Source organism: Neolamprologus brichardi, chromosome 18, assembly GCF_056152115.1.
Source record: "Neolamprologus brichardi isolate AB-2024 chromosome 18, ASM5615211v1, whole genome shotgun sequence".
Taxonomy (NCBI): Eukaryota; Metazoa; Chordata; class Actinopteri; order Cichliformes; family Cichlidae; genus Neolamprologus; species Neolamprologus brichardi.
Window position 1 is genome coordinate 10,416,555 of NC_142121.1, and position 26,090 is coordinate 10,442,644.

Sequence of the window (26,090 nt, forward strand, 5' to 3'; positions counted from 1 at the left end):
AGACAAGCAGAATGAGAATGTATCTTTCAGGGGCTAATAAGGGTATAATTAGACTTTTCCTACATTTAGAGAGAGAGATTTAGAGTTTTTAGTTACAACCAACTTTGCCATTAATTATTCTTGTCATCAGTTAATCATTTCATGATCCTTTTAGTCCAAAGACATCTCGACATATATATATATATATATATATATATATATATATATATATATATATATATATATATATATATATATATATATATATATACACATATATATATATATATATATATATATATATATATATACACACATATATATATATATATATATATACACATATATATATATATATATACACATATATATATATACACACAGTGTTGGGAAGTAACGGAATACATGTACCGCCGTTACGTATTTAAAATACAAAATATGAGTAACTGTATTCCGTTACAGTTACCGTTTAAAAAGGTGGTATTTAGAATACAGTTACTTTGTTGAAATAAATGGATTACACGGCGGTACTTCCCTGTTTCATATTGTGGCGGGTCAGGACTGTTTGGGTTTTGTTTGACAGCTACGTTCTGTTGTTCCAGGTGGCAGCGTTACGGTTGCCATGGTTACAGGGTGACGCTCTCTCTGCGTGTTTCCTGAGTGAGAGAGGCCTTTTTGTTGTTGTTGTGCTAAGCTAATAGGCAGAATGCTACCGGTATAGCTCTAAAGAATGTAGCATCATAGGCAGTGTAGTCCGTGCTGCAGGGAGAATGGACTGCCATACACGTTATGTGTCTGTGAGCGAGGGAGGGAGAAAAAGGAAAAGTACGAGCTGTCATCGAGCAAAAACGGGAGCTGGAAGCATGTAAATATAATAATAACCACTGCAGCCAAGAAGAGTGCCTGACGAGCCCAGTTGTAAGTAAGCTATTAAGACTCGACTGTACACCGTGTTCGTGTTTTCCTCCAAAAACAATAAGTTCCGTTGGAGCAGCCTTTCAACGCCTCTCTCTGTCTCTCGCTAGCGAAGTTGACCCAGACAACAAAGTAAAGCTATTTTTCGGCTACGAACCCACCGTATTAGCCAGAGGTCCCTTTACTACGGTTCGGAGCCGCGGACCTTCAGTAACAGTAATAAATCACAGCAATAGTACATTCATGTAGTTGTAAACAGCATGATAAATAATCCAAAGTATTCAGAATACGTTACTCTGAATATATACATACTGTGTGTGTGTGTATGTGTATATATATATATATATATATATATATATATATATATATATATATATATATATATATATATGAAAGCGAGATCGAAAGCAGCTAAAGAAAAGAGCTTCCAGTCAATAAAAGCCCCGAAAGACACTGTATTATAAAATAACTATTAATGAACTATTAATGCAGTTGAATAATTAAGTTAATGGTTGTTGATCAATATTTGCTATAGTCAGCTGTTGCATTTTACAGCTTAAAGTCCATTTGTTGTGGTTGAAGTCTAACAAATGGACCAAAAATACTGCTTCCCAACTTTTGGGCTTATTTTCTGATAAAGCAATTTATTCTCCTGACAGCTCATTCAAATAGTGTTCCCATCTAAGACCCGTTTATTTTAATACATGATAGCCTCCTGAAACTCGGCAGTATTTAACAAGAGCGGTGCATAGATGTGGGTAAGATTATATATTACATGCTGTGTAGCTTAGATATATTTTCTTTCCTTTTAATCAAGTCGTGGGATTTACGCACGACTTAGTAGGGTGTGGTTGGAGATGCTGCAGAATTGTCGATAGCTGTTTTCTGAGTGACTGAAAGGACAAATTTGAGTCTTTAGAATAAATACAACCAATCTTGCATATTGTTTTTGTAAGTGAGAACTTACTAGAGAGGTGTTTTCTGAGAGATAAAACCGATAGTTCTGTGAGTTATTTGCAACAGCTGTGATAAACGACTCAACTTTAAATGAACCGTTACCATCAGACACGTGAATGTAATCTTATCACATGGTTGCTTTTAAATTAATTTCTTTTAGCTTTTATCTCCAATTCACTTGATCAATTTCCCCCATGAGGATACTATCACGAGGCGAAAGTTCCTCATGCTTGGTTATTGTCTTTTTCGTGTTTGTTCATGTCCACGTGTTCGGGACAGAAGCCGTTTGTCTGCGTCGGTTGACTGTATGACCTTGCTGGAATGCCTTTAGAGGTTTAAGTTATGCTGGCCTGTATGCTAACTGCACTCTGGTAACCCTGACCCCGGTCACCCCTCTGTAGGAATGTGTGTGTGTGTTCAAAGGTGAGTTTCCTTAAGGTCCCTCAGTGGCGCTTTAGGAGAAACCGATGTAAAATACTCAGTTTGCTCTTCCAAATCGATCTTTAAGTGTTTTTTAGGGTAAGATTACCGGCAGCTGCACACAGAGGCCGGTGTTATTTTTTTATATAAAACCAAAATAACTGGTTATGTCAAGACAGGAAATATAAACACACTTGGAAATGGTCAGACACAAATAGTTTTTGGCCAAAATCACAAGCCAGTTATTAGATATTTTGGAAGGTTTGAGAAAATGAAATTATCGATACAGAGAAAAGTCAGAGCAATGTCCGTGTCTACACGTAAATGTTAAATATTTGAATTTTTAAGAGAAAAAGTACAAAGTCTCTCGGTTTATTGTTCCAAATTTTGAGGATAGTCTTGTTTTAAACCCCTTTAACTCCAAAAGTGATGTCATGATGAACAGATCACACTCACTCTAAGGGAAATATTTCTGTAACCAAACATGTAAATCACGAATTTCACCAGAGAGTCAAAGTTGTTATCACCATTTTTTTTTTCTTTTCACTCCTCTTGTTTGTTTTTGCTGTGGGCGGAAGATGTGGGTGTTGTCAGCTTGTATCTGATGTTGATGGTGAGCATTCGAGACAGTGCAATAATGCACTGATGTGCATGTATCAGATATGTCAATTGGTATTTAAACAGTAACGATAAGTCGCTTTACTAGCCGAATTTTCTTTTTTAGGATGTCTGACAACAGCCCTGGGTTTAGAAAAAGGCTCGCACACAAATATACACATACACATGGGAAATTACTTCGCCTGCAGACCGTCGGCTAGACTCAGCAGATTGAATCAAAGCTTCTCACCAAACCAAATCACATTGTCTTTTCTGCAGTTTTATACAACCAGGGTTAGCTACTCCTGCAGCAGGGGGTAATTCAGCAGTTGCCAAAGGGGTGCATGGACACATTTTAGGGTAGCTCAACTGCTCTGACACTAATAAAGATGTGTACTAAATAAACCTTGTGATACAGACGAGAACACCAGCTGAGAAACGGTTGTTGATTTTTTTGTTTTTAATTCTATTTCACCTCTATTTAACCAGGAAGCAACTGGAGATCTACCCAAGACGGCACACTGTTACCAGGTTAAACGAGTATTAAATCAAATGTAACATGAGCAGGCGTGGGATAAAAGTAAAGCAAATCAGGGAAAGCAAGTAACATGACACAAAATGCAAAGTCCAGCTTAGAATTAGCAATTCTTTAGAGCTTTACAGTCTCACTGGAGACAAAAACATCCAGCTTTAGTGTGCACTGGAGGTTATTCACGAACAAGGTGCACAATAAAGTCCTGGCTACCTATTATTAAAAAGGAGACATCCAGAGGAGCGAAGGCTGTGGAATAATCTGCCACTACAGCTACTGTTAGTTGACTCTGTGGACTCTTTTTTTTATAATTCAAGTATTTATTAGATTTTGCATTTTATAACAGCAAATACAAAGATGCAAGAAAGATGCAGCAACCAAAAGCAAGAAGCAAACAAACAAAAACAAACAAAAAAAACCAAACAAAACAAAAACAGTGAGGTTTTAACAGGTGTTGTATTAAGCTCAAATGTCCAAGTCAGGTAGACATGTAGGTGCAAAAATTGTCCCACTGTTCCACCGCACCTTCCGTCACGTGATGTATTTTTCCCAGCATCTTTTCGCACGCAACATTCCCAATCATTCTTTCTTTCCACATTTTAAGCGTTGGAGTATGGGAGTCCTTCCAGTGTTCCAAAATGATACGGGCACATGTTACCAATGCAGTACTCAACACTCTAAACTGGTGTTTATTTAATTGCGGCACCTCTCCTTTGTCTCCTAGTAAACATAAGTTAGGTGATCTGGGTAGGTTACATGAGCAGGCGTGGGATAAAAGTAAAGCAAATCAGGGAAAGCAAGTAACATGACACAAAATGCAAAGTCCAGCTTAGAATTAGCAATTCTTTAGAGCTTTACAGTCTCACTGGAGACAAAAACATTCAGGTTTAGTGTGCACTGGAGGTTATTCATGAACAAGGTGCAAAATAAAGTCCTGGCTACCTGTTATTAAAAAGGAGACATCCAGAGGAGCGAAGGCTGTGGAATAATCTGCCACTACAGCTACTGTTAGTTGACTCTGTGGACTCTTAAAACAAGCAGACAATTAGGATTATTATGATTTTTTAAATTAAACTATCAGTTAAATTTATGGTGTCTTTTTAAAAGGCTGTAATGCCAAAGGAGTTTAGCCAGTCTGGCTTTGTAAATAAAAATATGTCAGCGTTAATGAAGATCAGGAAATCCGACTAGTCTGGATAATGAAGTGTCGGAGAAGCAGCAGGCATGTAAATAATGTCAGAGAGAAAATGAAATAGCTGAAATGTGAATAAACAGTCAGTTAAAATGCACACATTTGAATCAACTGTCAGATTAGAAGCTACAGCTTTAAATGTTTTATGTTGTTTTTATGCAGATTTTCACACCAGTGCTGCGCTTCAGTTTCGTAAAAGAATCCGCAGAGAAGTTTTCTCCAAGCAAAATGCTTACAGTCTTAGAGGAAGCAAATGCTGACGTCCTGCAGTGAATTTATGGGTTTCTCTCACTCTGTCCCTGCCATCAGCAGTGGCCTCCAGCAGAGCTTTTGATCAGCTGAAGCATCGACGGGGGCTTCAGTTTGCATCCTTTCTTTCTTTTTAGATAGCGGGGTACAGGGACAGGCTGGATGTTTGTCCCTCGTATACCTGCTGCGGCGGGGACGCAGGGGCTGTCTCATGAATAAAAATAAGTTTGATGAGACGGGAGCTGAGATGGAAAGCAGAAAAAGCGAGAGAACTGGAGAGCTGTTGGGGATAAGCTTGTGTTTCAGCTGTATGAGAGTGCTCTCTTATGGTCTAGTTGTAGTTTCAGAGCATTTTCTGGCAAGAGGATTCTTCTGGGGAAAGCTGAATTGGAGGATTTGGGCCTGAAAATTGTCAATTTAAAAAAATAAATAAATAAAAGATGATGAGAACAATATCCAGCTTTCTGCAGGCTTTAGGAGATGTCGCAAGCAAACTTTCTCCCTGGTTTATTTGTGGGACTTGGAATGATGTAGTGTGTTTGTGTCAGTCTGGCAGACCTTGTGTCTCCAGACAGCCCTCCCACACACACAAACACACATTTCTTTACGGCCACCCTCCCTCTTCCTTCCCCACACTCTCCTGCTGTTACAGAGTGGACACTCATGCCTAACAGATACAGATGTGCAGCTTGACATTGTCCAAGCTGCTGTTTTTGGTCCGTTTCGTAAGACCAGCGGATTGCAGAGCTCTCTAAACCCACCGAGGAGTGGATCATCCTTCTGATGAAGATTAAAACTGAAATCACAGAGTGTTAAAGCTGAACCAAACACAACAATAGCTGCAATATCTGCCTGCTTGGGTTTATATCCGTTTGTAGCTGAGCACATATGCATAATAGCACCTAAACAAACATTTTATTATTGGAATTATTGTCAATTTACTTAACAAAACATGTATAATATTTTCTCTAACAAACATCAGAAAGCCAGAATTATTTTACTTTAACAATCATAGGTCACAAAGAAAAGCAGCAAATTATTTTAGAAGCTGAGAATAGCGAATATACTTGAAGAGAACATTGCCCATGTCTGCAATCACTCACTGCTCACTATAATAGACTATTTAGTTTCCTTTGAGTGCTTCTGAATGTATAATGAGTATGCTACACTTGACTATAAGCATCCCACAATACGTCTCTACAGGCAGAGTACAAAAAAGTGTTTCCTAGACAAGCGTCGTATATCATCGTGCACAAATAGCAGGGAAAGCAGTGAATGACAACAAAACTACCGCATTTATTAATAGACAAAAAATCTGTTGGTATGAGGTGAATTTAAATTTTGCGTTAGTAAGTACGAATTTATTCATCGGAAAACGCCCAAATCTTCCCAACGACCTCACTATATGGTTATAAAGGGGTTTTGTTTTCATTGTTAAAGATGCATTTTGTAAGAATCTCTGCAAATTGCAACTAAAACTTTCACTACTAGAGGCAGCAACAGACACACATTAGAAACAGAAGTGGCGTTATCCACTCTTTTATCGTTAATAATTTTATTTTTTGCCCTGCCTCCATTTTTTCCGTTTTTTTTTTCCAATTTGTTTTTGTCACCATCTAAATAAAGGTCACTTTGACTCACTGCACCATCTTGTTGTACTGTAAACTAAACTAAACACTAGTGCTGTCAGAGTTAATCTCGTTAAAATGACGATAACACCATAACTGCATTAACGGCGCAAATCTCCGTTAGCGAGTTGCCGCGGATCGCCCCGTGCGTGGGGCTGGCAGGCGCCAACTTGGGCCATCCGCGCCAACTTGCTAACGGAGATTTGCGGCGTTAATGCAGTTATGGTGTTATCGTCATTTTAACGAGATTATTGCTGACAGCACTACTGGAAACACATTCGTTTACAATAAGAACTTTTAATGAACATTGCTATACATGGCCCATGAAAAAATTTGATTCACAGCGATGGTAAAGTACACAGCAGAAAATCAAAATTTAGTTGCAGATGTGATTAAAATGTGTTTATCGAAAATAGTAACGCCACCCGAATCCAGCTTTTAAAATGCAAGGATTTATTTAATCTGTAAATTGATTTATAGTTAGATTTTGAGTTACTTTGGACCCAGTTAGCAATATCATCTGCTTCTCTGCCATTTTCCACTATTTTGTTACATTTTATAGCTTTTTTGACATGCTGAAGCTTCCACAGCTTCACAGTAACCCTCCGTGGCCCAGACTAAAGCAAAAACACATAGATTGTTCAGTCAGATAGATTTTTATATATTTTGCTGGCTCCATATGTCTGCAAATGGAGTATAGCCTGTGAATGTGTGGATGCTGCATAGACATATCAAACCAGTGCAGCAGCTCTTTGTAATGACCTCTTACTGACTTCTCTGCAGGCAGCAGGAAGCTGGGACAGACTATTTCACATTGTCTGGGCGACACTCTAATCACACTCAGGCTCACTTGTTTTCCTGCCTGACACAAACTCAAACTTGAGTAGTTGTTTTTTTTTTCCAACTCAGATTTATGACTCTAACTTTCAGAGCCCGGTTCTGGAGTTTAATGATAAATTCATCCATTAGTAATGACTGCATGCAAGAGCAAAATACCAAAAATTCAGTTCATCCAGCTAATGATGTGTGTAATAGACTTTTTAAACTCATATTATAGAAGCCGTTGGTATCATTTTGACAAACAAACATTTTCCCATCTAACCTGATGATAATTTATAGGCAAAAGAATTAATGCGTCTCTTGATTCACAACAGTAACTTGATGATTATTTTCTCGTTGGGGGTGTTTTGATGTATACCTGTGCTGTGGAGCTTTTTGTCTGAAGGATTTCTGTCTTTTTCGTCTCGTCAGATTTTGCTTGTATGGAGCCACTGGGCATGGAGTCTGGAGAAATTTCCTCTGACCAGATCACCGCTTCCTCCCAGTATAACTCCAACTGGTCTCCTGAACGTTCCCGCCTCAACTACCAGGAAAATGGCTGGACACCCTCAGATGACAACACGCGGGAGTGGATACAGGTGAGTAAATTTGTCCTTATTTTTAACTGTCATTCATTGTTCATTATCGTCATGGGTTAGAGTTACTCACATTTATATCTTTAGGTAATGTAGCGATAATTACTGCTATAATTCCACATTTGAAGGCTCAGAATAGGTTAGAGGGATTGAAATTATGTCACATTGGCTTTAATTTTCAGTCTGATCTCAGACTGAAAGCATCCTTGTATCTCTGTGGAAAGAGAGTGTTCCTCAGTTTGAACTTCACTGTACCACTGAGACCATGCTCACATCTGGTCTGAATATTGTTCACTCATATGTACCACTTCTGTGCATTTTATGGGGACACTCGACAGAGAAAAAATAAACCAGTCTGCATTATTCATTGGAGCGTGCCTCTCCAGCACAGCTGACATCTCTTATTCATAGTGAAATCTGATAAACTAGCATCCAGCAATCCCTGAATGAAGGAACAAAACATTCTTGTGTTGAAGTTTGGTTTTTTTTGACCCTTTAAAGAAGATGGAACTGTTGGGTAAATTTGTTTGGTTCAATAGTTGATCAGTTTGTTCACGCTTGTGGAACATTTGACATAAAATTAATATAAACTGGTGAGGAGAAACTATTAATGCTTAGTTTGTGGTTGTATTCTTAAAGATGATATGTAGATTGGTAAATGGACTGGTTCTTATAAAGCGCTTATCTACTCTGAGAGCTTAAAATGCTTTTAAACAACTTGCCTCAATCACCCATTTATACAAACACTTTTCTATGCTTTTCCTATCTAAGTGCTTTCTAACTAAAATTCAGCAACTTGGGGTTAGCTTCTTGCCCAAGGATATTTAGCATGCAGACTGGAGCAGACAGGGATCAAACCACCAAGCTTTCTGCTTTACCTTCTGAGCCACAGCCACCCCAGATTAAAGATTTATATACAACTAATGCTGTAGGATGGTTAATGGCAGTTATTTACCACGGTATAGTGAGTTATTTTATGAAAATACCACAAAACTATGCTAACTTGTTGTGAAAATTAAGCTAGCAGCTACCCTGTAGCTACTATACTAAGCCTTTTAGTTGTTTTTTTCCCCATATCATGAAAAAATATATATTATTATTTCTTACTTCTTTTGTTCTGCATATAAAATAATCTAAATTTTGATTCACCACCTGATATTTTTTCAGAGAGACAGTGTTAAGGGTTAAAAATAGCTGCAGCTAGCTTATTACTTTACCTGTAGCTACCATTAGTTCTTTTGTGTTGCCTTCACTAAGAGACAGCCAAGTCAAAGCCTACTGTTTTTTTAAACATATCAATAAAAATGTAGGTACAATTTTTGTACGACAGAATACAAAAACAAGGTGAGATGAGCCACAAATGTGTAAGTCCTCAGGACAAAAGCTATTTTCCCCCTTATTTTCTGAAGAAAAATGTGGTCAATCAAATTTAGGTTTTTAACTATGATTACAGGAACTAAAATCTAATTTATTTACATTCATATTAGAACCCATTAAAGTATCATACCCAACAGACGCTCAAATTAGTAAAACTCAAGGGACCTTTTATAATTAGCAATTGCAAAACAAAACCAGCCTGTGAATTTCCTAATATGGGTTGAACCATTAAAACCAAAATCTACTTCACATAAACAGTCCCAGTGCTGAGGTGCGGCCAGAGTCCAGCACTGTCCCATTGTCCGGGACAGGAACTTATAGAGGAAGACTCACAATGCCCCTCGCAATAAGAGCAGACCCTCACTTCCCTCCTGTGAGGCTTACAACAGGAAGCAGACAGGAAGACGGCCTCAGCGGTGGATTAGTATTAGTGGCCCTCTATTGTCTGTCTTGGGACTTGTTTTAGGTAGTGGCTCATTGCTGAGCCCTCTGGGATGTTAGGATATGAAGGACAGTGTTTTAATAGAGGTCAATGGGTAAATTGAGAAGAGGCTAAATTTAATTGAGCGTCACTTTAAATACTACATACAATATGTAGTATTTAAAGGTTTGCCTTAAGAGATGTTAAATATTTATTTTTCCTGATGGTACCAATTACTTTGAAGGATGTTTCATTTAGTGACAAAGTAGAAAGATGCTTGGAAATGCATTGTTAATGAGTTAAATCCCCTTTTATATGTTTCTTAGTTTTTGTAAGGTTTCCATCCATCCATCCATTTTCTTCTGCTAATCTGGGGCCGGGTTGCAGGAGCAACTATAAATGCATTGGCTTTCCCAGGCCAGCCGAGAGAGATAATTTCTCCAGCGTGACCCGGGTCTGCCCCGGGGCTTCCTCCCTCACCTAGGACGCATCCTTGCCAGATGCCCGAACCACCTCATCTGGCTCCTTTCGATGCTCATTTCCGCTGCTTGTATCCACGATCTCGTTCTTTCGGTCACTACCCAAAACTCGCAACTTTAGGTGAGGGTAGGGATGAAGATCTACCAGTATCTGATTGCTTTTTACACCACGAAGGACCGGTACAGTGCCCGCATCACTGCAGCCGCAGCACCAATCTGTCTGTCAATCTCCCGCTCCCTGAACAACACCCGTATATTTAAACACCTCCACTTGGTGGCGTAACTCATCCCTGACCCAGAGTGGGCACTCCACCTGCTTGAGGATCATGGTCTCAGACTTGGAGGTGCAGATTCTCATTTGTGCCGCTCACTCGACTCGGAAACGCTCCATAGCTGACCTTTAAGGTTTATTATCATTAAAGTGGGCACTTGGCATCATCTTGTTGCTCAGTCTTGCTGGAAAATCTCATTTATAATGTGTGTGAAAAGGAACATAGAAACCTAGAAGATTTACTAAGAAATTATCTTTTTTCCATTGAGGAAAAAATGACCAGATTTAACTTGTTTTTGACTCTTAACTAAATACAATGAGCTCCCTTCACTAAATCACCAAAGAAGACTAGGTTGGCAACAGTTGTCACTTTAACCACATATGCACTGTGGCAGATCTACTAACATTATAGATGGAGGATAATATCCCTGCAGAGGAGAACTGGTTTGTTTCTGAGCCTCAGGGCAAAGTATTCCAAGGCTGCCATCTGCACGGTGCAGATTACTTATTATACACACAGTGGACAGACAATGGGAGTGCAATTTGTTTTTATGAGTAATATGTATGTGTGGTGTATTCCTTAATTTATTTCCTTTGTTTTATTGCACACTCCTCTGTGCAGTTAGATGCTAATTTTAATATCTCAGAGAAGAAATTGGCAGTTGTTTAATGAATCATTTCTCTTTAAAGAGAACATGGTATGCTTCTGTCACATTTATGCTGCAACATTGGTGAAGTTGTATTAAGGTTTAAAAACTCTGTTTTAGACAATTTATTCAACTCTTGGCTCCGTATGATGTCTAGGGCTGCCACGATTAGTCGACTAGTCACGATTATGTCAACTATCAAAATTGTCGACGACTAATTTAATAGTCAACGCGTCATTTGAAGCTTTGTAAGATCCTGAAAGACGCAGGATTAAGTAGTAGGATTCAAGAGTGTAATAAAGGACTGAAGCAGAAGATTGCAGCAATGCATCTAACAAGGATGCCAGCTGCCGTTAAACACCAAAGAAGAAGAAGAAGCAGCAGTCTAGCGTTTGTTTGTGTCCAGCATTTGTTGGCCGATTACGTGACAGCGATGCAAGGCTGTCCAAATTTAAAGACTCCGACAAATGCAGCCGACAAATGTGTCCTCCTTTTCCCCAGATTTGAAGGATAGGTTGGGTGTGTCCTTCGTGGCCCAACCTGTCCCAGAATTCATAGCGCGGCCCAGCCAATTCCAGTTTCCAACAATGGCGGCAGCTATTTAGTTTTAATATTATTCTTTCTGGGTCACGAAATAAACTTTTAAGATGTTTTCAGGTAAAATTGTAGCTGTGTAAACTTCAAATAGCTGCGCGATTTATCTAGACATCAAATATTTGCAAAAGTGATCTGACGTAAACATAGATAACTTGAGAATGTTATTGAGAAAAATGTCACAGAGAGTGGATTTCCCTAATATGGTAATTACACAGCTCACTGAGAATACAGAAGACCCTCCCACCAGATGTTCAAACCAAATGTTTACCAAGGATTATACTAAACTGTGACTCATGCAAAGCTATTTACTAACAATGAAAATGCATAAAGGTCGCTTTGATACAAGTGGTCAAAAATACTGTTCTAATCTCATTAAAGGTTAAAACATAAAATTTGCTGATATAACAAATTTGTTTTGACACCTCTCCGGGAAGTTTGCACAATTAATGCATTACAAGCCTGAAGTGCCAGTTCAGGTGATGTTATACACGAGTGCAATTAATCAAATAATTATTAACTGACACACTGTGAAAATGGCGCTTAGCTTTCTTAGTAATGTAGGCTTTTTAGGCAGCATGGTGGCTCCAGGAGGTACTGCTGACAATCTGAGCCTAGAAAAATTCATGTCGCTCACTTGTTCCAATTCACTGTTATTGACACAAGCACCCATCTGTGCAGCTGCAGTGCAGAGACACTGGCATTTTTCTTATTCCCATCAATTAATCTATAAAATCTGCAGGTTCTTTTCTCGATAACAAAAAAATGCAGCGGTAAAACACCTGGCTTGAATGTGCCTTTTCAGCAACATTGCTTCAACTGTGTTTCCATCTCAGAGCAGTCTGATTGTAGGTACTGCAGGAGGTGACGACACTCCTTGTGTCAGAAAGCTCTGAGAACTCTGAACGCTACCAGGTCCAGTTTGGTGCGTGCAAGCAGCGTTCTGCACGTGTGTTCATCCGTTGCTCACATAAAGAAACATGAAGAAACGGCAGACCATCCCCCTGCCACGGTGATTTATAGCCTCCAAACCAATGCTGTTGCCCGCCCCTCTGACTCTGTGAGGTATTTGAGTTATGACTGGTGGTTTTTGTGAGGAGAATTTTCCCATTTTATTTGATTAAGTGTGGTGCGTGGCCAAGTCTGCACAGCATGGTTTGCCTTACGGCTTTCAATTCATCTTATTTGAAAAAAAGGAATTATGACTTAGTTAATTCTTGCATGCCTGCCTCCACCACTGCAAACACCTCTATTATTCATTTAAAGGCATTTATATTTTATTGATACTATTTTCAGGTTCCTATTCATAATGTGATCGGGGTGATGTTACCCGGTGGCAATGTGGATGGCGACACACCATGAGCTCATTATCTAGCTGTATGATAAATATGTAATCATATTTTGCAGTGCCGCGTAGTGACCCATTTCATCAACATGCTGGATATTTGCAATTAAATGAGGCCCAACTCCTACAACCACATTTGCTCAAGAAGAAATGCTGTAGTTTTACTTGTGCTGCAGTAAAATTAACCAAGCAGGAACTTTGCAGTCAAATGAGCTTTAAAAACTACTTTTAATAAAAAAAAAAAATTATAAACTATCAGTCTGCACTCACAACTCATGCAAGCCCTCCAATCTCATCATGTAGGCCTTTGGCGCTCTTTCAAAGTGGAAGCACACCAATATGTCTCCAACCGCCATCAACAAATGAAGTGATAGCACTGGGTGGAGGAGCCCATCTACTGGCAAGATTTATAGATTTGATAACATTTGATAACTGCCATTTAATGGGCTGATAAGATTCTGCATATGTGCATATGGGGGACATTATGATCTGATTCACATGTTTTTGAATTAAAATTTTAAATGAGGAAAATGCAGATAGATATCTACCTCTTACAGATAAATAACTAGTTTTGGTTTAAGCAATTAAAGTTAAAATAGTTGGAAAGCAAACATTTTAATAACTGACTGTATTTATTTTAATTTCTGGAAAATCTTTACAAAAAATCACTACTTGGGTAAGTTTAATTAGCTCTAAATTTACTATTTATTATGGTTGTTATAAATATTTTATTGTTTGCACATGTTTAAATTGGGCTCCACTAGTAGAGCGGAGCCACAGCACAATGGCGCCAAAGTAATTTGTTGGATACTTGAGATTAAAAGGCACTATATATGTGCAGAGCATTAAATAATTAAAAGCTACAAACAATATGTTGAGCATATTAAGAACATGTACTCGAACATGTATTCGATACATTCCTAATTCTTATAATTACTACTTACTCTATTATTAATAGAAAAATTCCAAGGCAGTTATATTGAAATCCGAAATAAGAATCATTCATAAATAAAACAAAAAGTTATTAATGGTAAATGGAAATTCTTGAGTCGTGTTGAATTTCCTTGCCATATGGGAAACATGGTTAGTAGGTGCATCTTTACAATTGACCTGTTATTGAGGGCAGTGATGTAAACCCAGGAAAGGTTTCCTTCCCCTCCTGGCTTCAGGTATTTATAGAACCCCTGCTGTTTGTCTTCAGGATCTCTTTGACGCCACCAGGAAGAGCATCTGGAGAACTCATTTAGACATCTCGCAAGTGAGGTGTGTTACTGAAACCGGGGCATTAGGGAAGCAGAAAGACAAAAGATCATCCACAGAATGTTAACGGGTCGGCCTATCCAGAGCAGGCCTCTGGAGGAATGCCACAGTGAACTTCCAAACCTGGGAAATATCATTAACCGAGACAAATAATCAGTGCACATCAGACTTGTTAACATAGAAACGTGTCCAAAAGTTGTGATGAACGAACTGAAGAGCCTTCACACTGATTATAAATATAATTTCTCAATTAGTGAGAGAGGAGAGGTCGAAAAAAGGTGATGTTCTCATCAGCTATGTCAATCATTCATCAAAGAAAATAATGCCCCCAAACCATGTAGATCTAATTAGTCTGTTCATTAGCTCATTTTGACTGGAAACCCAAGGCTGCTAAAAAAAAAAAAGAAGAAGAAAAGATAGAAAAAAGACGTAGTTGGACAGTGAGAACAAAATATATTTCTTTTTAAGCAATGCCAAGTAGTCATGCTGTAATAAGATTTTAAGGATCCCGTGGTTCTAAATGGCACTCAGCAGATGCATAATTGCATTCAAACAAACAACATTTAAAAGTGACTTTTTTTCCCCCCTCCAGCAACAATTAGGGCCGTTAATGATTTTGCCATTTAACGATTTTAACACTGTAAAAGCAAGCCACATGCCACAGCTTTAGCTTTGCAAAGCATTATTTGCAGCATTAGTATAATTTAATAGTAGAATTTTAGCTGTTTGGACATCACTTCAAATTCACTTCCTCGCAGCATGAAAATCAATGAGCAGTTAATGAGAATTTGCTGTTATTTTATTATTTTAGAAGGAAACCCTGTAGTTCCAGAAATATATTTAAAATTAGAAACTAACAAAATAACTTAAGAAGTGAAATTGGACGTCAACAGATGCAGTTTTATTTCAACATTTGAATATAATGTGAATATAAAAGGCCATAATAAAATTCTTTGCAACTCTTTACCGTAAATACAGCGTCAGTTTTGCACTGCTTTTTAAATCATTCTGTATTCATATACTGGACCGTCTTCTCCGACTGTTCCAGGCAGCCCTTGATTTCCAATATTATCCATGTAGCATTAAGCTCAAAACAGGTCAGGATGTGCTACATGCTAAACAAGCTAGCATGTAGCTAAAGAAGCTACATGCTGTAGCTAAACAAGCTAGCATGTAGGTTGTTTAGCTACATGCTAAACAAGCATGTAGCTAAACAAGCTATCTATTGGATAAACTTTAATACATGCATTTTGGTCTGACAGATTGTTACGTTCCCTTAAAAGGGTCCAGGCGATGAGGGAAAGTAAAAAAAAAAAAGTGCTATAAGTGAAATACTATATAAAAACGGCTGTATGCTAATAATCTAGCCCAATCTCACCACACTTCTTGCAGGACTCTTAGTCTTGCTTGCTTTGTAATATTATGGTCATCTGATAAAGCTGAAAGTATTGGTTTTATAAGCATATTGGTTTCAATGTAGAAGGCTGTCTAAAATGAAAGATACGCTTTCCAAAATCAAATGACTTCCCAGAAGTAAGAGATACTCTCGCTAGCTCAGTAACAGTTTTATGAGTAAGAAGAATCTATGGGTTGTTGGGCTAAGTAACCTTTATCACAGCTTCCATATGCACTGTAAATCACAGAATAAACGTGTTATTCATTGTTGTTTGATTTGACAAATAATCAGCCTAATAAAATATCAGCTGTATGGACAAAACCTTGGTAAATATATGAAAATAAAATTAATATTTAGGTCGTTGTGTAGTTTTCCACACGTTCCAACCATCTAATTATCTTTTTTATCCATAAAAACAAACTGCAATCAGCTGCATCACCACAGGCCTCCACTTTCCTAAGTAAAAACTAAAAACTTCAGATGACAATGGAATAATTGACGCTCATTCTTTCTCTATCACTCTAAAAGCAGTATCCTGTTTTGGCAGGAAGTAACAGAGTTTCTGTTCAATCTCATTTAGCCACACTTCAGCTCGAGTTATGTCCCCTTCCTGCATTTTGTTCCCTTCATTAAAAAGCTCTAAGTGTGACCATTTTCTGTGGCATAAATGGTAGGCACTGCCAAGTGTTGAATAATTAGAAGATGGAAGAGCAATTACCCTCGGTTGCTTGATGGAGGAAGTCTGGAGAATGGAGTTATGGCCGACCGCTGCAGAAAACATGTAATGACAGCAATGGCTGGCCAAAGGATGGCTGTAGATGGTTTTCCTGAAACACTTTGTTTAATCTTAAGTAAACGGTCTCCCTTTTCTTTAAAAGCTCTTGTGTCAAATATTGTTTTTGCCACAGAAGAAACTTTAGCACTACAGGGAAACAGCAGTCCCTCCAACCCATTGTTATACCCAAGATGTTTGGTCAGGACCCACAGACATCATATTTTAACATGCTGTAGCATCATTTTTGAACATGCATGGTCACCAGATGGAGTTCATTACGAGTCCCACGGAGATACAGACGCAATGAGACCGCAGCCAAAAGTGGTCTGGCAGTGTTTTCACTGTAGGACATGAAGTCACTTGTAGTGTAGATAGAAGTTTACCTTTTAACGTGTGATTAAAGTTGTGAAAGGGTGTACTTTAATTCAAACCATGTACTTTCATGGGCTTACGAAAGTCAAAACAAAAGTAAAATCCCAGACAGGATTTGGACTTTTGTCTTCTGGTTGGAGGCTGTGGGATTGTCCCATCCACCACTCCAAAAACCAACTACTGCAAACTACTGTAGGTTTCTGGTACTTCCTCCCTCACAGTGGAAATTGGGAGCACTTTTTGTGTAAAACTATGATGAAAAATGGCAACGTTTCCGTAATATGATTAGTTGGGAATGAGAATATGTCGATTTCTCAAGTCAGGTTTTTACAAAACGTATTGATATCTATTATGTTACACTAGAATTAACATTTATCCTACACGCAGTATTCACGACTTACCTCCTCACCTCCCAGTGTACTGACTTACCTTCTGTTTTTATTACAAGACCAGCCTTTCTTAATTTAAGCCTTTATTTAATCAGAAAGTTTCTTGAGATTGAAATCTCCTTTCTAAGGGACGCCTGGCCAAGAAAGCACACCATTAACTGCAGGCTGCTGTAGCAAAATCTCAGATAAATTTCTCCGTATATGAGTGTCCATTAAGTACAAAATCACAGCTCCAGAAACACAAAAATGACTGTGACACCTACTATTGATAGTTTAGCAGAAATTAATATTTTCGAAATCCTTTCAGCACTAGCAATTTTTTTAAACATCTAGCTAAAATGAGCTTTGTTAAAACAAACCTTCTTTTAGGATTATGCATTTCCTAATAATTTAAAATTGGTACCAGTTTTTCCAGTTAAGGGTACCCTCTGACTTAACCTTCCCCGACTTGCTTCACTTCTTCAGTCAGAGCAGATCTGGTAGCTTGTTTGTGATTTCACAACAAAATCCTGCTGTGTAAAGCTTCTCGGTCACATACAGTATGCATAGTGTATGTGGGTGAGACGTCTCATGGGAATTTAGATGAGAACAGAGCTGGGAGCGCCGTCAAGTAATCCCACAAAGTATCGTTTCCCAGGGGTCTCCCTGTCAGTTACACATCCCACAAAGACCTGCGGGAAGCTATTCTCCGCTCTTCTCCTTAAAAGGAAACAGTGGGAGAAGTCAAATCCTGACTTCTGGGGTCTTCCCATGTACAATATCACAGCTGCAGTGTCTCTATGGTAATATAATTACACACCATATATTATAGCCATCCCACATATAGAGTGTATTTTGGTATGCAACTGATAATTTAGAAACTCAACAAACAAGCGACTGAGTTTAAGAGGAATTAAATGGAAGCCTCATAGAAAGTCTTTATTACACATTTAAATTGTTTCCAAACTTTGGAGAAACTCGATGTGACGAACACGAATCTGTTGGTGAAATAAGAAATCTTAATTTAAGATAAGCGTTAGTGTGGACATTTATAGACCACTGTGAGGCTTTCTGTTATCACTGCTGCTCTCTTTGATGATAACTATCACTTCTTAATCTCCTTTTTTATCGTTTCCTTTTTCAGCACTTTGAACAGCCGTGTTTCTGGACGCTGCTGTGCTGCATTGAGATAAAAAACAAAAAAACCTTCCGCCATCTGAAAAATTATTTTTATCTGTTTTTTTAGCCCTTAGATCATAATTTCGTGAAAGAAACTTGGGGGAAACGTATCGCCAGGAGATCCGTTTTGATCGAGTAAAATGTGTGGTTGAAAAAAGATGATCGCTTCTGAGATTCTTGCTAATAATTTGAGAAATCTGCATATAGCTGTCCTACTGTCTGTTTAGGTCGACAAATGCTTATCTGATCCTCTTCGAACTCGTTGGACGTGTTGCTCTGTATCGTAGCGAGCACGGTGCTGAATCTGAAGTTGTCTGGATGAGCTGTTTTTATGTTTTAATTTGTTCTGTGTGGCCAGTGTTGCCCCTACAGCAGGTGTCTTAAATCTGACGTAGCCACTTTTATTTTTTATATGTCAAAGCTTTAAGTGATTCTTTCTATTCTCCAGCTGCAAAAAAAATGTGTAACCTTTAAACCACATTTAATTTAAATCTACGCCATACCCTACATTTATCGCCAAGTGCCTTATCTCTCAATTTAGCTATTCCCTGAGAAAGCTACAACCCCAGGTCTGCACACTCTGTGCAGCCACATTTGAACAGACCAATCACACGCATGCATTCAGTGAGCGTTTCTTCATGAGTCCTCTTGTCAAACCTATAAACTTAATGACTGCGTGCACGTTAAGAACATCTGTACGTCATAGTTACAATCTCTCAGAACAGACTCTGTACTAGTTAAAAGGAAAAATTGAGTTACACAATATTATGTTCCCATTTGGGGGATTTTCAAGCGTGATTGAATCATTTTCATTTCACATTCTTTTCTATTTTTAGGATTTCTGGGAAGTTTGTCGTTGTTTGCTATACTGGATAATTTAACTTAGACAGACACATGACAGTAAGCTTAGTCAGTGTAGCCTCAGAGTCAATCTGAGAAAGCCCCAGACACATCGTGCTTTTTTTAAAACTGTTACTGCAAATCGCCTTGTTGTCGACCAAGGTCTCAGTTTTTAAGATTAAAGTGGATCAAGAACTTTACTGTTAACAACAAGACAGCTCCCAAAAAGAAAGTGTTTTAGCTAACTCCTTATATTTCCTGACTGGTCTTTATTTTGCTATTTAGTCCAAAAAAACATCTTCAGCACCTGTTGTAGTAGGTTTGAGTAATACAGCGGTTTACTGTTAATTCCCTTCGAGCTGACATGCCCCTCAGCCCGCCCGTGGTCGAGTTACATATTTATTCTTTGCTTTCAGTTATTGGTTTAACACAATCTCTTAAAACCAACCGCGCATGTCACACACTAGTTAGTAGTAATGCAGACTGACGACCATAAAAGTAGTCATGAGCTCCTACAAACACACACCGTCAGGCGTGTGGACAGTTTTAGACGTAAATCGTGTATCATGCTAAATTACTTCGTAGGGAAATTTTACATTGTTGTTAATGAGAAAGCTCTGACATGTTGCGTCTAACAGTCAAATTCAATCAAACAATAAATGAAAGAAACGTCAAAATCTGAAGTAACTTCTAGGATTAATAGCTAAAACAAGAGAGATGATTTTAGCCATCGATGCCTCCTCTCACTGTCTTTAAGTGCATATTTGTAGAAAGTGAGTATTCATTACTTATAACACTTGCCAGCATTTTACTCATAGAAACAAGTGGCAGCTTAATGTTTCTGTAAACTCTTTCTCATTAGGTTATGTGTCTGAGTTTACAAATGGGGTGGCATATCTCTCCAGCATCCTCCTCTGATTTTTCACCGTCTAGTTAATGATGAATCACAGTGTAATTAATGAGGTCTGAGTCCTTGTTTCCCGTATGCCTCAAGTAAAACAGAGCAAGACACTGTAGCCTATCCAGTCAGTGCTGCTTTCATATTATGTCCTTATTGTATATTTTCTACAAGATACAAGAACTAACCTGCAGAAAATGCTTGAATTCTGCAAAAACAAGTTGCTTTATTTCACTACAGGCACATTTTGACGCTTTAAGTTCTTCCCAAAGAAACACAATCTTATGCTTGAGTGCACTGGGGTTAAATCGGGCCTCAAAACTCAGAACTTTCGAATCTACAGGCTTTCATTTCCTTGCTTAAGTGCTCTTTGACAGTAATTGTTGTTCAGTGGAAAAGCATCTGCTGTTGGGTTTTCTGTCACAAATCCACTCCTTTAATCGCCGCTCCTAAAATATTTTTGTCTCTGAAGTCCCCCACGGCTTTCACCCACACACTTTTTACTTTTACTCTTCTAACAGTTTGTACAATACTTCTAAAACGGTTTAGCTAATTTTGATTTTTACCCATTTCAACAACCTTAATGCATTTACATTTCCACTGTTTATGTACTGTATTCACATGTTTTTTCACCTTTACTGATTGCTTTTATTACTGTTTATCCATCACATAAGTAACAGTTTAAAATTTTTAGGCAAATCTTCTTCAAACCCAACTCTTAATGGTCTAGTATTTCTCATTATCAGCCACAGATTATACATAAAGACAGTCTGGGGTTTCGGCATGTTGGAATGTTGGAATTTCCACTTGGTTACAGTTGTAGGATTCAGTCGTTTCCCGTCGTTGGACTTTGTTGTCTCTACAGGTGGACTTGGGGTTCCTACGATTCGTCAAAGCCATCGGGACGCAAGGTGCCATCTCAAAAGAAACCAAGAAGCACTACTACGTTCGCACATACAAAGTGGACCTGAGCTCCAACGGAGAGGACTGGGTCGCCGTGAAGGACGGCTCAAAGCAGAAGGTAACGATGAGTCACTTATTCTCTTACAATGATCATCTACCTAATGCTGACAAGTAATGAAGGACCCTGCATTCTAATCAATGAGGTAAATGGCTGAATCAATGTTTTCCAAGGCTACAGCAGCTGGCTGCATGCCTAAACTAAAGTGTGCACTGAAGGTCTGCTTTGCATCCCACTTCTTTTAACACGTTTAGAATTCATTTATTCTGGCACTGGAAGTTGTTGGTGCAGAAATAAACTTCTAGGGACTGAAATTAGGCAACATACTGACAAACTGTGTAACACGAAGCTTCGAAAGAAAATCTCGTCTACTCTACGCTAAATCTGCATCACGCTGAACATTCGTGGTTTATTGTTTCAGGTGTTATTTGTTGTTTTTCCCAAATTCTAATTACTCTGATAATACAGTATCATCTAAAGTCATGCAAAAACACACTGAAAGCTCAGTTCTTAAAGGTCTGCATAACCACAAGGCCGCAGCTCAGGCAGTTGTACCAGTAGTATCAATACAGTTTGCTGTAGCCATGTGCAACGAATAAATAATTTTCAATAAGGCAGCTGTGGTGTTACTGTAGTAGCAGCTGTATTATTGGGAAGAACACTCATTTCTATTGTCGATCGTGGAGATGCTAGCAGCCAGAGCAGAAGCTTTATTTGCACTTTTGGTGGGAGTAGCAAACACTTACAGTGTTACAGTGCATAGCTGTACTGATTAGCAGCGACTGTGATGAATAGCAGTAAACATTCCTGCCAGCGCTGCTGTTTTGCTCAGGTTTTCTCCTTCTATTTAAAGACCATCCCCTGCACCCTCACGCTTTAATCTTTCTCCCAGCAAAATCACCTAATTTAGGAGTAACTGTGATGCGTGCATACATAACGTTTGTGCATTTCTTTAATGTTACATGAGTTCCAAAGTCATGTATGGAAGCCAATCTGGAAACAGTCCACACAGTTTTAAACCCATCAGTCACTGCAGCGGCCCGGTTGAAGTGGGTAAATATGAGTAAAGTAACAGATGCTCTTCTGTGCCTGTATTTTTAGACCTTTCTGGGGAACGACAACCCCACAGATGAAGTTCGCAGCCATCTTCCCAAACCCACTCTGGCTCGCTACATTCGTATCCGCCCTATGTCCTGGGAGCAAGGCATCTGTATGCGCTTCGAGATCTACGGCTGCAGAACATCAGGTACACAAACTCATACATACTGATGTGGGACCTCACTCCCAGCTTCCTGATGTATAGATTTATGTTCCACAGCTACTCCGCCGCATACCGTTAGTGCTGAAGTCCGTGTTTTTACATATTCCATTCATACATTTTCTTCTTAATTAACTTTCCCTGTCCCCTCGGGGATTAATGAAGTTTAATGTAATCATTTTTTCCCCCTTATCTAACATATACATATGCAGCGTATGCATCTGCTAATACTCACTGGATTGCTTTTTTCCCTACTTTCTAATATAGTAAGCCAAACAGACTGTATATACAGAAGTTTCCAGCTCACTTTACCATCTCCATAATTTTTCTCCATGCTCAGTAATCTCTTGCAAATATTCTGCATTTTTCCCCAAACACAAAAAGAAAGATTTATCATTTATTAAATGTTTTATGAAATTTTAATTATGAAAAATGTTCAGTTCTTTTCCGTTTTTATAGACCATTCGTGCTCTTCTCCAAACCTGAGCTGAAATTTTTAACATAGCCTCTCTTTAAAAGATGGATAGAGCCCCGCAGTCTTGTTTCAGAGCTAGAACGTGCTAGAAAGTGGGTAACTTTTAAGCTTCTGAAAATCCACCAGGGTAAAGTTGTGATGAAGGTGGTGATTACAGGCTGTAATCATGATTGTTTTCTGCTGTAAAGTTAGCGTTTTATGATGCGAGTCTTACTCATAGTCCTACGCGAGTGATCGTTAGAGGAACTGCATTAATTGCCAAAAACAAAAAGCCACTGATCTCTTAAAGAAATTACTAACATTTCACCAGCTCGTCTGTTCTCTTTTATTCCTTTTACTTTTTCTTCACTTTTGTTCATCATGAATCAAACTAACATCTTTTCGCTTTGTGGATGAAAAACCCCCGCCGCTCTCTGTTGATTTAAAATAATCACTGCTTCCAAAGCGAGCGCAAACTCCCACAGAAGGATGCCGTTATTCATTACAGTGGAGCAAAGGAAAATCATGGTGCCTCATTACTCATCCCCTAACATTACATAAACCTCAGTCCTTGATGTGCTACAAACAACTCTCAGTAGGAGGGCCTCATGAATTGGATATCAGGCTCTTACTCATTGGAGAACTGGATATAGAGTGCCGGACAGGTGATTCGGGAGATATAGTGACGCAGTTTGGAGAGTGTATATGTGTGCTGTATGCAGGTAACGCACTTGAAGCAGAGCCATCATTTACTTCAGAGCACAAAAGTTTTTATCTACATTTTCGCAATTTAAAGAAGTGATAAAAACATGAATGCACGTTATCGTGCGTTTTGATGCTCAGCAACATCAAAACGCACACTGGTAGCCCTGTAGGAGGTTTCCACAAGGGAGTCTGAATAGCTTTATATTTTCACACTGTGCAAGAATTTACATCCCCAAGAGCTGTTGTTGTTGTTAAACGGCAGATACAACTGTGGGAGCATTTGTCAAATGCAAATAATATGACTGTTTGGGCCCGGATATTAGCTCTAGCTTGTTGTGGATAATGGATTTAACTTGGGCTTGCAATGACTAGACCATGCTGTGCAAGTATTATTAAGAGTTCACATTCCAGGCAAGCTTATCCAGTCATTATCCCAGAATATTTTCCAGCACTTAAACACTGTAATGAAAATGGAAGCATTCGAAAAAGCAGCCTGGCCCGGTTGTTGAACAGATTGCACTGTAACCTCAAGGTCGCAGGTTTTTCACACACGTCGATGAGTCTGTCAGCGTCATGATGCCCGTGAGGCGAGACTTTAAACCTCCAACATGTTGCTAAGATTCTGCTGCGAGCCGCCTCTTGACCTCTGATGATGTGAGGCAGATTTGTAGTTGTAAACTTTTCTCTCCTTCTTCATTTGAATCAGAGATCTGTCCGGTTTTGCTTAATGGGGCAAATTTGTCATTTTGGTTTATATAAATTATTTTTAAAACTCAACTTGACTTCACTGCAATAGGAGTGAAACTTTCCAAGCCTTCTATGTGCTGAAAGAAAGCTTTGTTTAGACCAACTTTAGCTCTGCATGAATAATGCAGCCTCTTCATTTATTTTGCTGGAGTGTTCAGTGGAGGCTCGGTATCATCTGGCAAGGTGCTGTCAAGTGTATAATGCAACTAAATTACCTTTTACCCTGAATGCAGAATTTCTCCTATCCCCTCTCACGCTCATCAAGAGGAAATAAAATCATTTCCACTGTGACAACTTCCCCCTCCTCGTCCTAATGTATTAACTTAGCAGTGTTTTGGTGTCTGGTAACTCTTCATACAAATCATTTTTCATCATCTAGCTGGTACTTACTATGCAGTAGAGCAGGGCGATATGACCAAAAATATTTATCACGATATACATTTGAAAATTTGCAATAATGATATAACTGATGATATAATTGACACTAGACAAAATACTTTACAACTCCACAACTTTATTAGTGCAAAAAAAACAAACAAACATCAATGTATTTTCACTCAAACAAGCAGCTGTTTTTTATGTGCATTAAAACTATATAAAAATTTAACAGTGCAAATGCAAATTCCTTGCTGACAGTTTAACCAAAAGTCATTTCCAGTGGAAATTGGCCGACATATCCTCAGCAAAACCATGTATAATGTCCACAAAACCTAAAAAGAGGTTATACACACACAATATGGTAACATTATGTTGAAGCGCAGTACGTATCACTCCGCGAGGCTCCTCCCTACAATAGCCGTAATGCTCCGACAATCCATCAAGCGGTGCGGCTTCGTAGCTTAGCAAAGTCGTACTAAAACATTTGACAGATTTTCGAGCGCCGTGTACGACATAAAATCGTTTCCAGGTCAGTAAACACAACCAGAATTCAAACATAAGGCACATGGGATTATAAGGGGCACTGTCGATTTTCAGGAAAAATCAAAGGATTGATTTTAAGTGTGCCGTATTTTCCAAACAACACGGTAATAACGACGGCCCGCTAGCATGCGCTACCAAAAATAGTGCTTTGTTGTGTATCTGACGGACGAAAGCTAAACCAGTTCCACACCAGTGAAGTTGCAGCATTTTTACAAACCAGTTCTGGTTCATCCGTTTCATTCAGCTATTATCTTTTGTCATTCTCCGCCGCCATGCTTTTTCTGCTTTTTATGAAAACAAATTCACTGTGCATGCGCGTTTTACCCATATTCTATCGCGATATTTCATTTTCTTATCGTTGCCCAACATTATCCCAGTATTACCGTGAAAGGTATGATATGCCCCAGCCCTACTATGCGGCAACACGATGAATGCTTTGGATCTAACAGTCACAAAGGAGGAGGCATATTCCTCTTTTTTCCCTTTAATGTTGGCCTGAACATAGAGGGCACAGACATGTTCATACCTAACAACCTTTGTCTGATAGGTGTTGGAGTATATCCAGCCATTATAGTAACATCAGTAATGGCAGGAGAAATATAAAACGAAGCACTTATTTTAGTTCAAAACACAGCTGAGACACAGACGTTTGGATGTTTGGGTTCTTATCCATCACAATCATGTTGCTATCAGGGAGCTTTCTAAACTGCCCGTTATCATTCTGTTTAATGTCAGTGACCATAAACTTACAGTCGCAGTCAAAAAGAATTAACTAGGAGTCCTGAAAAAGATGTTGTGGCAGCTCACATCACCCTGATCTCAATATTATGGAGTCAGCGTGAGACTGAAATCCCGCTGGTGCCTCAATCCACAGAAGACGCTCAGAAAAACATACCCGCAAAGTCAAATCTGTACTTGCGTACAAGAAGGAGAATAGT

At 38.8% G+C, this 26,090-nt stretch overlaps 1 protein-coding gene across 1 annotated transcript in view; it reads left to right on the top strand.

Moving 5' to 3' along the window:
• The window catches only part of LOC102779545 (neuropilin-1a-like), a 104,927-nt gene that overhangs the window by 50,066 nt on the left and 28,771 nt on the right, over nt 1-26,090 (top strand). Inside the window, exons 6-8 of the mRNA XM_087831757.1 lie at nt 7,721-7,887; nt 20,972-21,127; nt 22,169-22,313. Coding sequence (XP_087687883.1) covers nt 7,721-7,887; nt 20,972-21,127; nt 22,169-22,313 — 468 coding nt within the window. The remainder of the gene's footprint in view (nt 1-7,720; nt 7,888-20,971; nt 21,128-22,168; nt 22,314-26,090) is intronic.